This window comes from Heteronotia binoei, chromosome 17 (assembly GCF_032191835.1).
Source record: "Heteronotia binoei isolate CCM8104 ecotype False Entrance Well chromosome 17, APGP_CSIRO_Hbin_v1, whole genome shotgun sequence".
NCBI classification, from domain to species: Eukaryota; Metazoa; Chordata; class Lepidosauria; order Squamata; family Gekkonidae; genus Heteronotia; species Heteronotia binoei.
In genome coordinates, this window is record NC_083239.1 from 55,180,469 (window position 1) to 55,195,948 (window position 15,480).

The following is a 15,480-nucleotide window of genomic DNA, read 5'->3' on the forward strand; positions in this document are numbered from 1 at the left end:
CGGGGAGAAGATAAGAAGGGGAAAGAATTATAAGGAATAGTTGGAGGACATTCAGCCTTGCTTTGTCCGTGAACAGGAGATAAGGTCTTCGAGATGTTCTTGGGTGTCACACAGGACTTTGATTTTGAAGGATGTTGCAACTGCGTCTTCCTTTTTGTTTTAGCCCTACATTCGGACACCTCCTGTGACATTTGACACTTCAACTCTGTTGCTTATTTAAATAAAAATATAAAACGAATGCAAAGTTCTGAGATACAGACTACAAAGCTATTATAAAACAGCAAGTGTACAAGCTCAAAATTAATTGATCATTCTAGAAAGGGAAGCATTTAGTTTGGCCATGAATTAGACGAGATAGTTTACAAAGACAAATACCGTATTTTTCGCTCCATAAGACGCACTTTCCCCCCCCCAAAAAAAGTGGGGGGGAAAGTGTGTGCGTCTTATGGAGCGAAGGTACTGGTTCGTACCTTCCTCGGGGGGGGGGGCGATCCGCTGCCTCTGCATTCGATCCGGCGCTTCCCCCGCGCCTCCCTGCCTGGCTCCATCTTCTTTCAGCAAGCGCTGGGATCGCTCCACATGGCCCCACCGCAAACCCAGCGCTTCACGAGTGCCGGCTGTGGAGAGGGCAGCGTGCTTCCTCCTTGCCTGTGTGCCTGGCTTCAGCTGTGATGCTTAAAGCAAGCACTGGGATCAGAGGGCGGAGGGAGCGATCCCAGCGCTTGCTTTAAGCATCAGAGGTGGAGCCAGGCACACAGGCAAGGAGGAAGCACGCTGCCCCTTCCGCAGCCAGCGCTCGCAAAGCGCTGGGTTTGCAGTGGGGCCACGTGGAGCGATCCCAGCGCTTGAGAAAGAAGATGGAGCCAGGCAGGGAGGCGCACAGGAAGTGCCGGATCGGAGGCAGAGGCAGCGGATCGCCCCCCAGGAGGAAGGTGCGTCCTATCGTCCGGAGTGCCTTATGGTGCGAAAAATACAGTATATGTTATTCATTTCTTTAACCAATCCTCTTTCATGTGGATTATGTTGCTTCAGTTCTGAGCAAAAATCAGCCTTGAAGATGTTATGGCATTACGAACAAATCCACAAACATCTTTAGAAGGGAATTCTACATGATTTAACAACAACAAGCCTTAGAGGATAATGGTTAGCTCTTTCCTTATGCCTTTAGAGATAACTGTAGTGATCATATTCCAGAACTCTACTGCTCTTCTGCACGTTTAGTAAAGTATCCACTGTCTCTATATCTAATAGTATGTTGTTACTCAGTCCCCATGTACTCGATATTTTATTTCCAAGATTTATACTCAGGGCAATTGGGGCAGGATCAGAGTATTTATTAACAGATATTCCTGGATATCTGAGAATCTCCCACACTTTCCTCCCTCAGAGGGAGATTTTCCCTCCGAAGTTTTGTTCCCTTCTGTAACAAAGTTGCCCCAAGTAACGTGGTTTTCTTCTTTGCCTTTAGAAGACTCTCTGCCCCAGAGTTTTTAATGCCAGCCCTGAAACCTGAGGGGAGAATAAGGAATCCTCTGGGTTGAACCCCTTCAAATGGCAGTGGAGACAAGATGATGTAAGAGCCAAGCAGAAGCAAAAAATTCATTTGCAAGATGGGGGAAGGTCAGGTGGGATTAGGAGCTGAGAACTTCCGAGGCAACAACCCCTGATGGGAAAGACTGTGATTCTTCATACAGGCAAATGAGAGTGACTGACGATGATTTCCTTAGTCCTGAAGATCTTCATATCAGGAGGCTTTTGTCCCCCTGTGTCTTCCAAATGCTCCAGTGCTGCTTCTTCCCAGAGTCATAAGAACATAAGAGAAGCCATGTTGGATCAGGCCAGTGGCCTCTCCAGTCCAACACTCTGTGTCACAGAAGAACATAAGAGAAGCCATGTTGGATCAGGCCAAATGGCCCATACAGTCCAACACTCTGTGTCACAGAAGAACATAAGAGAAGCCATGTTGGATCAGGCCAGTGGCCCATACAGTCCAACACTCTGTGTCACTTAAGAACATAAGAGAAGCCATGTTGGATCAGGCCAATGGCCCATCCAGTCCAACACTCTGTGTCACAGAAGAACATAAGCAAAGCCATGTTGGATCAGGCCAATGGCCCCTCCAGTCCAACATTCTGTGTCACAGAAGAACCTAAGAGAAGCCATGTTGGATCAGGCCAATGGCCCATCCAGTCCAACACTCTGTGTCACACAGTGGCCAATATATGTGTGTGTCCTCTTCTTTCCTTGTGGCCAGATTCCCTTCCTCTCAGTCTTGCTCTTGAGATGTCTCCTCCCGCCATTTCCCTCCACAGCAGAACGGGTCTCCTCAGAGCTCATCTTCTCCCTGACAGGGTTCTTCTCTTTCCCTGCTTGAAGATGAGGCCTCCCCCTTTCCTTGGGCCTGAAGAAGGCGGGGCGTCGTCTCCTCTCCCTGCCTGACCAGTTCTCCTGCCCCATCCCTCTGACTATGAGAAATGGCTTCCCGCCTTGGCTGAGGGAGACTTTCAGCCCTTCTGCTGAGCCCCTCCTCCACAGCCAAAGTCCACAACAGCCTCCCTTCTGGCCAATCAGGAGCCTGCCAAAATATCCCCCCCCCTCCTCAGCATTCAGCCTATCAAAATTCCTGCCCTTAGGTGCAACTAGCCCATCAGAGTGCTTGGAGCAGTCTGTCCCTTCAAATTTCACACTTCAAGTAGATGCTTTGCATTCTTTACTTATGCATCACTTATGGCTAGGAACAAATGCTCTAAACCCAGTACTGAAATTTTTAAAGAGTCCACAGTCCTCAAACAAAGGCTGTATTGCAAAAAAAAGGATCCAAACTGGATGCTGCAAACAATAGGTACCAAATCCTGCTGTCTTTATATCCCTCGTGCTGGTAGACACAGATGGTACTGTATATCGCTGAATCAATCCTGAGATAGCAGTCCGCTATTCAACAGGTGCGGCTACACGAGTCCCAGGTTTAATTCTTGTTTCATTTGCCACTTCCACCGGCCGAGTATTCTTGAATCAGGAACCCTTGCTAAGGCAACTGCTCACATGATGTGAGTCACATCAACTTGCTTAGTATTTATTAGAACAAAATAGGAGTCAAGTGGCATCTTTAAGACCAACTTAGTTTTATTCAGAACGTCAGCTTTCGTGTGCTCTCTAAGCACACTTCATCAGACGAGGGATCCGGTACAGTGAGCAAAGCCACACGTAGCTGGTACGCAGCGGCTCAGAATGCAAACTGGCACAAATTTAAGATCCAATCACAGTATAGTAAAATTATCTGGTAGAGAGGGAGTGGTTTAGAATGCAAATTTAAGATCCAGTGACAGAACAGTAAAATTAACAAACTGAGCAGACCTTTGATCTGAGTAGCATGAGCATGCAAAAGCAATAAAACGGTAACATGTCAAAATGTGAGAGCGTCTGTTAATGACTATATTATATTAAGCCTGGGTCAAAAGGAAGGTATTTATATCTCAGAAGATTTCCCATCCAACTGTAGCAGGAAGACCCTTTCCGTAGGCAATTGATGGTTGGTTCAATGACAGATGGGGCCTGAGGCAGGATCAGGAAAGCAGCTTTTTCTTTATTGAAATAACATGCATGTGGATCAGGCCCATGTGGCTCATGCCAAGAGATATGGGTCTGTCCCCAATTACAGAAAGAACACAAGGTTTTATACGGCTTAAAGTTATACATCAGCAGAATCAACTAAACTGGAAACGCGTCAAGACACAGGCGGGACCACTTTTCGGTATTTTCCATACATGACATTACATGGCAGCATTATTTGCAGTCATCTCTCTCTCGGCTTGGCTTTGCGAACGAAGATTTAAGAAGGGTGCAGTAGTCCACGTCTGCTGCAGGCTCGCTGGTGGCTGACAAGACCAATGTGGGACAGGCAGGTCCGGCCACAGTGGCTGCAGGGGAAAGTCTGATTTGGGGTTGGTGCTGTAGCAGTGCGATTCTTCCTCAATCTCCTTTTGTCCTCAAGACCAGCTATGCGTGTGTTCTCAAAGGAAGAGACAGCCTGGTGGATGGTGTGTCTCCATGCTTTGCGATCTGAGGCTAGGTCAGACCACTGGTGATGGTTGATGCGACAGGTGCCAAGGGATTTCTTCAAGGAGTCCTTGTACCTCTTCTTTGGTGCCCCTCTATTTCGATGGCCGGTGGAAAGTTCGCCATACAGAGCAATCTTGGGAAGGTGGTGGTTTTCCATCCTAGAAATATGCCCTGCCCAGCGCAGCTGCGTCTTCAACAGCAGTGCCTCGATGCTGGTAACCTCTGCCCGCTTGAGGACTTCAGTGTTGGTCACAAAGTCACTCCAGTGGATGTTGAGGATGGTGCGAAGGCAGCGCTGATGAAAGCGCTCAAGGAGTCGCAGGTGATGACGGTATAAAACCCACGATTCGGAGCCGTAGATGAGGGTTGTCATCACAACCGCTTTGTAAACATTGATCTTTGTGCCTTTTTTCAGATGCTTGTTGCTCCACACTCTTTTGTGCAGTCGGCCAAATGCACGGTTTGCCTTTGCCAGCCTCCTTGTCGATCTTGGCATCTGAGGAGATGATGCACCCCAGGTAGTCATAAGACAAGATAAACCACAGCTTTCAGGTTCAGTAAACATCTTTGGGATTCTCCAAGAATCGCCTCCCGGGGTGCAATTCATGTTTCAGCAAGCTGCCTTTGGTAACATGTTTGCTAGCTAGCTAACGACAGTCTCATTTCCTGGGTTTCTTTGGGACTTTCCAAGCCAAGCCAGGGCAGCCTTACGCGACGCAACAGACATTTTTCACATCACCTGAAGTGCCTTTTACACTGCCTTGCAAACAAGCTTATTTGCTTCTCCTGCCTAATCAGTCAGATCTCAATCTTTTACCTGTCAATAGCCAATTTGATTTTGATCCTTAATTGCCACCTGCCACACAACTAATTGACCTTTTCACTTGTAACATACATATAGTTTGCCATTGGGAGAAAAAATACATTAAAATTAGTGGGAGAATGATTCTCTGCCTCCCCCCCCCTTCCAGAAACGCCCCGCCCTCCTGCTCCCTCCCCTGCCACAACGCCCTATTTCCCCCCTCTCCCCACACACCCTGCATGAACCGCGAAGCTCCGCCCCCCCCAGCATCTGCAGAGCGCCCCCTCGTGGCTGAGCTCCTTCCCGCAAGGCTTTTCTGGCACGGGCGAGCCGCAAGCCGCCTCCTCTTGCGTGGTGCGGGTTTCAGACAGCGCGCCCGTGTGCGCGCAAACATGCGCGTCTTCCCAGCAATTCCGGCCGTGCGCGGAGGCCTCCTGGCGGGGTGCCCCTCGAGTGGTCCTGCAGAAGCGCCCTTGGCTTCCTCCTCGTCGCGCCGGATTCCCACCCCGCCCCCTCCCTCCCTCCCTCCCCAGGTCCGGGTTTCGGCTGCTGCTGCTGCCCGGGATGGCGGGGACGGGCTGGCGCAGCTGCAAACGGGGCCACGCTCGGCTGGGGGGGGAAAGAGGAAGCGGCTCGCCGGGAACAATCCCCTCCCCGCCCGGTGGCCGCCTCTGCAGGGCGCGGCTCTTTCCGGCTCCAAGCCCGGACGCCGCCGGCCAGCACCGAGCCCGAGCCGCTTCCACGCCGGGATTCCCTGATTCACTTCTTTTCTCCCCGGCCTTTCTCCCTTGTGACCTCCCAACAACCCTGCCAGGTAGGCTAGGCGGAGAGAATGTGACTGGCCCAAGGCCACCGCGGCAGAGGGAAGGGGGGGGGGATTCCAATCTGAGTCTCCCAGACCCGGGACTCTGCACTGGCCCCAGCCCAGGTCATTTCAGCAAATAGCACCTCCCCCCCCCCGTCTGATTCCCGGGGGTCTGACGGGATGCTCTGGCCGGCAATAGGGCCCGGTTGCTGTAGCTGCTAGGGCTGGGAGGGGAAGGAGGCTGGCCCCCTTTGAAGGGCAGTGGGGCCCCCTGAATTCTGGAGTGGCCCTCAGGGATTTCAGGAGCCTGTGAGGGCCAGGTGGGGAGGGGGCGACAGAATGCCAGGCTGCGAAACGTTCGGTAGGGTGTGTTTCAATACCAGTTGCCAGGTGTCCCCTTTTCACTATATTTTATTGTATTCCTTTTTCCTATGGCAAACTAGAATTATGTGTACATGTTAAAAAGTAAATTAGGTGGAGAAGAACATCACTATCCAATGTATTTCTCTTTTAGCCGCATTGACACACTCAGACAGGGACTTTGGTTGCTTATCCCATTACATATATTGAACCCATCTCCCATTGTCATTAAGAACACAAGAACATAAGAGAAGTCATGTTGGATCAGGCCAATGGCCCATCCAGTCCAACACTCTGTGTCACACAGTGGCCAATATATGCGTGTGTGTATCTATCTAGATAGAGAGCCAGTTTGGTGTAGTGGTTAAGTGTGCGGACTCTTATCTGGGAGAACCGGGTTTGATTCCCCGCTCCTCCACTTGCAGCTGCTGGAATGGCCTTGGGTCAGCCAGAGCTCTGGCAGAGGTTGTCCTTGAAAGGGCAGCTGCTGTGAGAGCCCTCTCCAGCCCCACCTACCTCACAGGGTGTCTGTTGTTTGGATTTATACACACACACACACACACACTGTGGCTAATAGCCATATTTTTATCCAATCCCCTCTTAAAGCTGGCTGTGCTTGTAGCCGCCACCACCTCCTGTGGCAGTGAATTCCACATGTTAATCACCCTTTGGATGAAAAAGTACTCCTTTTATCCGTTTTAACCTTGACAGACAATCTCACATTTTGGCATACTACTGTTTTGTTGCTTTCGCACGCTCATGCTGCTCAGATCAAAGGTTTGCTCAGTTTGTCAATTTTACTATTCTGTCATTGTACCATTTTACATTCTAAACCCCTGCCTACCAGATAATTTTACTTCACTGTCATTGGTTCTTAAATCTGTACCATGTTGCATTCTGGGCCACTGCCTACCAGCTCTGTATGGCTCTGCTCAGCTCTGTATGGCTTTGCTCACTGTGCTGGATTCCTCGTCTTATGAAGTGTGCATAAGAGCACACGAAAACTTGCATTCCCAATAAAACTTGGTTGGTCTTAAAGGTGCCACTTGACTCCTGCTTCACTCTTGGTGACCAGTTATGGCTGCAGCTCCATTGCACGGCTGCCCTGAAGAGGGGAAGGGGATGCTTCTTGGAGGTCTTGAGGGTCCTAGGGTGTTTGAGAGGCAGGCATATTTTAAGGGGAGAGAGATTTGGAGATGACCATGTTTTTTCTGGTCTTTAAACTACAAATGTTTTTAACCGGGGTTTTGCTTTTTTTATATATAGAAAAAGCCCAGCAGGAACTTATTAGCATAATAGGAAAAGGTCAAGGTAGTCCCCTGTGCAAGCACCAGTCATTTTCGACTCTCGGGTGACGTTGCTTTCACGGCGTTTTTACAGCAGACTTTTTACAGGGTGGTTTGCCAAAAATTAGGAGAGTCCCGTGGCGCAGAGTGGTAAAGCTGCAGTACTGCAGTCGGAGCCCTCTGCTCATGACCAGAGTTTGATCCCAGCGGAAGCTGGTTCAGATAGCTGGCTCCAGGTTGACTCAGCCTTCCATCCTTCCGAGGTCGGTCAAATGAGTTCCCAGCTTGCTGAGGGGAAGGTGTAGATGACTGGGGAAGGCAATGGCAAACCACCCCATAAAAAGCCTGCTGTGAAAACGTTGTGAAAGCAACGTCACCCCAGAGTCGGAAACGATTGGTGCTTCCGCAGGGGACCTTTCTTTTTTTCCTTGCCATTGCCTTCCCCAGTCATCTACACTTTCCCCCCAGCAAGCTGGTTACTCATTTTACTGACCTCGGAAGGATGGAAGGCTGAGTCAACCTTGAGCCGGCTACCTGAACCAGCTTCCGCTGGGATCGAACTCAGGTCATGAGCAGAGGGCTCCAACTGCAGTACTGCAGCTTTACCACTCTGCACCACGGGGCTCTTTTTGCATAATAGACCACACCCCTAATATTAGCATATCAACTCAGCATATTAGGCTACACACTCATTAGCACATTAAGCCACACCAGCTGGGATAATCAAGTGCTAATGGAACTAGCGGTAGCTGGTTCCTACCCAACTCCATCGCCCTGTAGAAGCCACAGCTGCTCCCACTGGATTTTTAAAGGCACCCACATACCCAGCAGCAGGCCTTCAGAGGACAATTCCCAGCACGCAGGCTTCGAAGGAAGGACTGTCTTATTCACCATCGGAAGGAAGATCTTACCACCGTGCTGTTGCAGGGCTTCGGGAGGCCGCCGCATGAGGCAGCTTGACACCACCCCCTCCCCCTCCCCCTCCCCGAGCAGGGCAGGTGACCCGGGGGCTGGAAGGCTGCCACATGACTGCAGCTCAGCCCCCAAGGGCAGCGGGGGACCAGAGACAGCGTGGAACCGGAACAACATTCAGACGAAAAAAGCGCCCTGTTTTAACGAATTATTGTATGCAGCCTTGAACCACAAGGAAAAGTGGGATAACAGGAGAGCCAGTTTGGTGTAGTGGTGAAGTGTGCGGACTCTTATCTGGGAGAACTGGGTTTGATTCCCCACTCCTCCACTTGCACCTGCTGAGATGGCCTTGGGTCAGCCATAGCTCTCTTATCTGGGAGAACCGGGTTTGATTCCCCACTCCTCCACTTGCACCTGCTGAGATGGCCTCGGATCAGCCATAGCTCTCTTATCTGGGAGAACCAGGTGTGATTCCCCACTCTTCCACTTGCAGCTGCTGGAATGGCCTTGGGTCAGCCATAGCTCTGGCAAAGGTTGTCCTTGAAAGGGCAGTTTCTGTGAGAGTCAGTTTGGTGCAGTGGTTAAGTGTGCAGTCTCTTATCTGGGAGAACCGGGTTTGATTCCCCACTCCTCCACTTGCAGCTGCTGGAATGGCCTTGGGTCAGCCAGAGCTCTGGCAGAGGTTGTCCTTGAAAGGGCAGCTGCTGGAAGAGCCCTCTCAGCCCCACCCACCTCACAGGGTGTCTGTTGTGGGGGAGGAAGGGAAGGGAAATTGTGAGCCACTCTGAGACCCTTCGGAGTGGAGGGCGGGATATAAATCCAATATCTTCTAAAAATGTTCTGGGGAGGGGCCAGGGGATCAATGGCAAAGCCTCTGCTTGGCATGCAGAAGGTCCCTGGTTCAATCCCTGGCATCTCCAATGAAGAAGGACCAGGCAGGAGGTGATGGGAAAGACCTCAGCCTGAGACCCTGGAGAGCCATGAAGTGGGGCGTGGCTCAGTGGCAGAGCCTCTGCTTGGCATGCAGAAGGTCCCAGGTTCAATCCCTGGCGTCTCGCGTTAAAAGGACCAGGCAGGAGGTGATGGGAAAGATCTCTGCCTGTCTAAGTAGACAAAACTGGCTCAGATGGACTTAAGGTTTGATTTGGTATTAGGCACCTTCATGTGTGTAGTGAATAAATACGTCACTCTGTTAGCCACTTTGGTGCGCAAGGAGGCAAGAGAAGGGAGGTTCACCCCCAGACGTTCCTCTTTCAGACATCCGACTTCGGCAAGGTCTCCATGGGCCAGGCCAAGAGCTGGAGAAGAGCTGACGTGGCCCCCCAGAGCAGCCAAGGAGCCCCAAGCCAGATGGATGTGACCCTCCTGCCGCAGGAGCTGCTGGTGCTGATCCTGAGCTGGGTGCCCAGCTGGACTCTGGTGACCGTCGGCCGCCTGGTGTGCCGGCAGTGGAAAGATCTGATTGACGGCCCTGTCCTCTGGAAGCTCCAGGGGGAGAGAGACCCCTCCAAGCGGGAGGCTTTCTGTGCCGCCCTGGAAGCTGCCCGTCACTGCCCCCGCATGGAGTGGGCCCGGGTGGGCGTCTTGCAGCCCTTCGGCAGGAACCTGATCAAGAACCCTCGTGGGAAAGGTGGGAAACTGGGCCTCGTGGAACAGAAGGGAGGTGGAATCTCACACTTCTTAACTGAAAGATGGTGGGGCTCATTGGAAATTTGGGGGGGGGTCCTTCTGGAGGGCATGATTTCATTCCTCAGTGGTAGGAGGAAACAGGAACTGGTTGTTCTAGGAGGCACCCAGTAATTCATTAGTTGAAAAAAGATCCAGAAAACACTTTGCTCTGCTAAAATCAAGTCCAAATTAGGAAAGAATTCTAGGGCAGGAAAAGAAAGAGGGAAACGTGATCCTCTGAACCTCTTGGATATCCACAAGCTCCTCTGAATTGCATCCACAGATCAATTCCAGCACTGGCAGGTCAGTCACAGGGACGATATATGCACGGACGGCATGTGAGTTACTTTTATAATTCAGGGGGAGGGGGTGGTGCTGGATAGTCTTTCAGTCCTGTTGCCCCTGTCCTTTGAGAAGCCAAGGAGGAATCCTGGCCCTTGGATCATGGGTAAAACTCTGGAAGGCTGAGCACTGATTAGGGCCCCTCTTTGCCAGGATTGGGGGGGAGGGTCCCTTTACCAGTTGCCAGGATCTTCCAAAAAGTATCACTGCAGAAAGCCAAACTTTCACAAAAGAGTGAGGAAACGAGGGGGGTGTGTGCCAGGGCCTTATGGAGAGGTGACAGTTCTACAGCGAAGATGTCAAACTTTTCTTTCCCCCTGCTCAAAAGAAGCATCTGTCAGAAATCACAGCTTGTGGATTTGGTGAAGGAAGGTTTGTGGGAAGACCTCCTGGACAGTTTCCAGCCGGATATTTTTATCTCTGACTGGTGAGTCCTCACTTACTCCTCTTTAATCCCAGTCCAAATCAGATTGCAGTTTAATGCCCCATATCTCAGCCAGAATGGAGACAGTCCGGCTTCCCAACAGCTCCCCTTTGGATAGCTTGTATGGCATACAAATGGCCTGCCAGCCAGGAAACCTTCAGAAGGTAGGTCCTTTCAGGCCATAGATGTGGGTGGTCAAGCTGTGCTGTAAAACATTGTGGACTAGTAACCTTGGTGGAACTCTCAGCATCTTGGCTGGAGAAGCCTTGCAAAGAGAAGTTGCAAAGGTGCATTGCAAAGAGAAGTTGTTCCCCCTGTGCAGCTCCCAGAAGGTTCTTTAACAGCTACCACATTAGTCATCTGCCCCTTTTTTCTGTCTTTTAGTCAGCCACTTCATCCGGATCTCAATTGTTCTCCTGACCCTCGCAGTGGGCACCCCCATGAGCCATGGAGCTGCACCAACACCCTTGTCATCGTCCTCCTTGCAGCCGACAAAAACTCAGTAATCACCAGCATTTTCATCCCCGAGTGGAATGTCCCATTTCAACAGGTGCTATGTGCAGTGACATCCCAGCTCTTAGGGGTGTCTGGGTTCTGCTTGCCAGTTAGGTGCGCATGTGTGAGGATTGTATGGTGATTCAGGCCTGTTCCATTGCTTGACTGACTCATGGTCACCCAATGAGCTTCACGGGGATTCAAACTTGGGTCACCCCTATCCTACTCCAACTACTGGCACACACCATAGCATGGTTACTGATGTGACATCTTTCCATTTTTCACAGGCTTCCCACGTTTTCAGAAAATATGGCCCTGGAGTGCGCTTCCTACAGTTCATGCACATTGGCAATTGCACTGGAGCGGAGCACACGGCTCACATCACTGACTCCACTGTCTTGGTGAAACTCTCGAGGTAGATGCCGAGTAGGACCCTTAGCTACTGGGGAAATGTACAACCTACCACTCTAAAGAGGCTAAAGACTATTTTTCACCTTCTGTCCATGTGTTCTTCCTCAAATGTATTGAAACTGAAAAAAACAGCTTGAACATCCTTCCAGAAGAGTAAGGGAGCAGACCCTTGAGAAACCTACAGTGCACCTTTTTGCACCGGCAGGAACTTTGGAATTCTGACAGTGTTGTGGACACAACCACAAACTAGCTGCCACAACAGGAGGTAGCGCAGCCACAGATTAGCTGCCACAGCTTACCTTCAGTGACACTGTGAAGATCCTTGTCCTGTGGTTGCAGTTGCTGCCAAAGCAATATTTTTTAAAAATATGAACAGACAAATCTCGACCATTCAGAAGCGGTGCCCAAGAAGACTACAGGCCCCGGGAAAAGGTGTCTGCAGACATCATGTGGTTCCTATTGGACCCCAGCTGTAGTGGGGAGAAGATAAGAAGGGGTAAAAATTATAAGGAATAGCTGGAGGACATTCAGCCTTGCTTTGCCCATGAACAGGAAATATGGTCCTGGAGATGTTCTTGGGTATCATACAGGACTCTGATTCTCAAGGGTGTTGCAACGTTGTCCAGCCTTTGTATTGGACCCAAATTTGAACACTTTTTGTGACATTTGACTTTTAAACTCTATTTGTTGTTGTTTTTTTTAAATAAAAATATAAATAACACTAATACGTTCTGAGACACAGACTACAGAGCTATTATAAAACATCAATTGTGCAAGCTCAAATTAATTTCTCATTCTAGACAGGAAAGCATTCCATTTTCCATATTTTGACATTTGGCCTTGTAGAAGTTTGTTTACAAAGACGAATATATCTCCCAGATAAGAGTCCGCACGCTTAACCACTACATCAAACTGGCTTTGAGTTTTCCCTTCGCAAATTCTGTTCCATTCTGTAACTAAGCCACCTCAAGTAACATGGTTTTCTTCTTTGCCTTTAAAAGACTCATTAACATTAGGAAGAACGTCCTGACCGTTAGAGTGGTTCCTCAGTGGAACAGGCTTCCTCCTTGGGAGGTGGTGGGCTCTCCTTCCTTGGAGGTTATTCAACAGAGGCTAGATGGCCATCTGACAGCAATGAAGATCCTGTGAATTTAGCGGGAGGTGTTTGTGAGTTTCCTGCATTGTGCAGGGGGTTGGACTAGATGACCCTGGAGGTTCCTTCCAACTCTATGATTCTACGAAATTGGGCTCTCCTTCCTTAGAGGTTTTTAAACAGAGGCTACTTTCTTCATCCCATGCATAATCTTGTAAACCTCTATCATGTCACCCTGCAGTCGACATTTCTCCAAGCTAAGGAGCCCCAAGCGTTTTAACCTTTCTTCATAGGGAAAGTGTTCCAGCCCTTTAATCTAGTTAGAGCCAGAAGGTGAAAAAGGGTCTTTAGCTTTTTCCGGAATGTGAGGTTATGCATATGCCCAGTAGATAAGAACCCTAATTGGAATCTACACTGAGTTTCACCACAACGCTGGAGTTGTTGATGTGAGCTTCCGTGTGTTCTGCCCCGGGGCAAATGCCAGTGTGAAAGAACCGCAGGTAGTGTGCTCCAGGACCACAGTTTCTGAAGACGTGGGAAGCCTGTGAAAAGAAAGGGAAAGATAGCAACACAGCAACAACCACGGTACTGTGTGTACCAATGTGGTGCAGCTAAAGCACAAACCTGGGATGGAAGGAGTGAACAGCACATACAAGCAAGCACTCTCCCAACAAAATGCATGATAACAGCAACATGTACGTAAGCGTACGTCAGTGGTAGTCGGAGCCAGGAGAGCTGAGCAGGGCCCAGTGTACTGCAGCCACAAAAGCAGCTGGCGGAGAGCAGGGAGGTGAAGGAGCAGGAAGTAGAAGAAGCCGTGCGGAATGGGCCAGGGAGCGGGGGAACAGATGGAGCTGATGGCTGCAAAGTGCCAGGGGGGTGAGGGAGAGGGAGGTGGAAGGAAAGCCCCCACACACACACATACACACACTTGCACGCAAGGGGCAGTCCCTTCTTGACTCCAGCGTTTTAGGGTCGGCTGCCTCGACTTGGCCACTTTCAGAGCCTCCAGCTTTTGCCCCCACCCCAGAAAGCTTCTGAGAATCCTAGAACCGTTGAGTTGGAAGGGACCTCTAGCGTCATCTAGTCAACCCCCTGCACAAGGCAGGAAACTCACAAACACCTCCCCCAAAATTCACAGGATCCTCATTGCTGTCAGATGGCCATCTAGCCTCTCTTTAAAAACCTCCAAGGAAGGAGAGCCCAATTTCGTAGAATTATAGAGTTGGAAGGGACCTCCAGGGTCATCTAGTCCAACCTCCTGCACAATGCAGGAAACTCACAAACACCTCCCCCTAAATTCACAGGATCTTCGTTGCTGTCAGATGGCCATCTAGCCTCTGTTGAATAACCTCCAAGGAAGGAGAGCCCACCACCTCCCAAGGAGGAAGCCTGTTCCACTGAGGAACCGCTCTAACGGTCAGGATGTTCTTCCTAATGTTAATGTTATAAGGCAAGCCCTGGGGCGGGTGGGAAAGGGCTCCCCCTGGCTTTTTAAAAAGCCCCCTGACTTTTAAAATCCTGGCTCTGGCTCTGGGAGCAGGTGTGGAAAGTTCCCTGTTCCGCCTGGTTCCAGGTTGGCACGTGGCTTTCCTTGGCCGATTCCACTGACTCCTTCAGAGATGGGCAGGTGATCCCAGCCTTGGTGCTCTGCCACTCTTCTGACACTGAGTGTGGCTGTTTCTTTGGAACCCAAAGCACCACAGGTGGCTTTCAGAAAGAACTTCCCTGGGGGGAGGGAAGGTGACAAGCAGCGTGCCCAGAGATCCCTAGCCTGGTATGGTGTGCCCTTCTCTCAAGAGTCTTGGCAGCTTGCCCTCCAGCTGGGTTCTGCTGCCAATCGGGCGTGCCAGTGAGTGCCCTGGATGGAGGCACATCCCCTCCGGCAGGGTGTTCATTCACGATCGATCGTTGAAGCTTCAAGTGGACAACTTGATATCCTGAAATGAAGCCACAGGAGGCCAAAGGACTGCAGCTTCTCAGCGTCGTTGGAAGTGAAAGGAAGCCCGGGGAAGGGAGGAGAGAGAGGGGGACCCCCTCTTCGCTCTGGCAGGCTTCCTCAGGGTCCAGCTGGCCTGGCAGACGGCTGAAATCCGCAATCAGCTCAGCTGGCAGAGGCAACAGCCAGCTTACCTGTTTTGCCATCTGGAGAAGTTTGCCAGTTTGGGGGAAGAGGTGGGAGAGAGGGCCGCTGCGCTAATAATAATTGTCAGTAGGGTAATGTGACATTTAACATATTCTTTTGTTGATTTTTTTTTTTTTTTTTGCTTTGTGGTGCTGTGCTTAATAAACCAATGAATTTGTAAATCTGAGTTCGTATGAGTTGCGCATTCCAGGCCTCCACACGCACACACACACACACACAACATGCCAGATGACTTTCCCTCCTGCACTTATATATGAACATATGAAGCTGCCTTATACTGAATCAGACCCATATTATCTGCTCAGACTGGCAGCGGCTCTCCAGGGTCTCCAGCTGAGGTTTTTCATGCCTATTTGCCTGGACCCTTTTTAGTTAGAGATGCCGGGGATTGAACCTGGGACCTTCTGGCTTCCCAAGCAGATGCTCTACCACTGAGCCATCGTCCCTCCCATTGTCCTTGACTCAGCCATTCACCTCCTCAAGGGGGTGCTTTCTGTGGATGTGATGTGATGGAAGTAAGTTCTAGTGGTCAGAAAGGCTGTTGTGAGTTCGGGTTATCCCACGAAATGACAGGTTTTTAATTTTTGAGAGAGAGCAAAGTGTTTCATATCCCAGGAGATGACAGGCTTTTTTATCTTTGTGGGAAAGCGATGTGTTTCAAAGCCCAGAACATGAAT

At 50.3% G+C, this 15,480-nt stretch overlaps 1 protein-coding gene across 3 annotated transcripts; it reads left to right on the forward strand.

Moving 5' to 3' along the window:
* The first annotated feature begins 5,514 nt into the window (after window positions 1-5,514).
* Window positions 5,515-12,332, forward strand: LOC132586227 (F-box only protein 17-like). Of its 3 annotated transcripts, none has more exons than XM_060258225.1 (6): window positions 5,515-5,675; window positions 9,482-9,854; window positions 10,176-10,230; window positions 10,563-10,661; window positions 11,043-11,208; window positions 11,441-12,332. In XM_060258225.1, exons 2-6 carry the CDS (start codon window positions 9,506-9,508, stop codon window positions 11,570-11,572), a joined length of 801 nt encoding a protein of 266 aa, XP_060114208.1. In that variant the 5' UTR covers window positions 5,515-5,675; window positions 9,482-9,505; the 3' UTR covers window positions 11,573-12,332. The 3 variants fall into 3 exon arrangements, with proteins under 3 accessions (XP_060114208.1, XP_060114209.1, XP_060114210.1); XM_060258226.1 differs by having other exon boundaries at window positions 10,566-10,661; XM_060258227.1 differs by having other exon boundaries at window positions 5,563-5,675; window positions 10,566-10,661; window positions 11,043-11,160.
* Window positions 12,333-15,480: the final 3,148 nt, after the last annotated feature.

Excerpts from the sequence above, each read along its gene's own strand:
- LOC132586227 (XM_060258225.1), top strand. The coding sequence starts at position 9,506 with ATGGGCCAGGCCAAGAGCTGGAGAAGAGCTGACGTGGCCCCCCAGAGC. Across the intron at positions 9,855-10,175 it reads CAAGAACCCTCGTGGGAAAG|ATCAATTCCAGCACTGGCAG; the intron begins GTGGGAAACTGG and ends TTGCATCCACAG. Across the intron at positions 11,209-11,440 it reads GGAATGTCCCATTTCAACAG|GCTTCCCACGTTTTCAGAAA; the intron begins GTGCTATGTGCA and ends CATTTTTCACAG.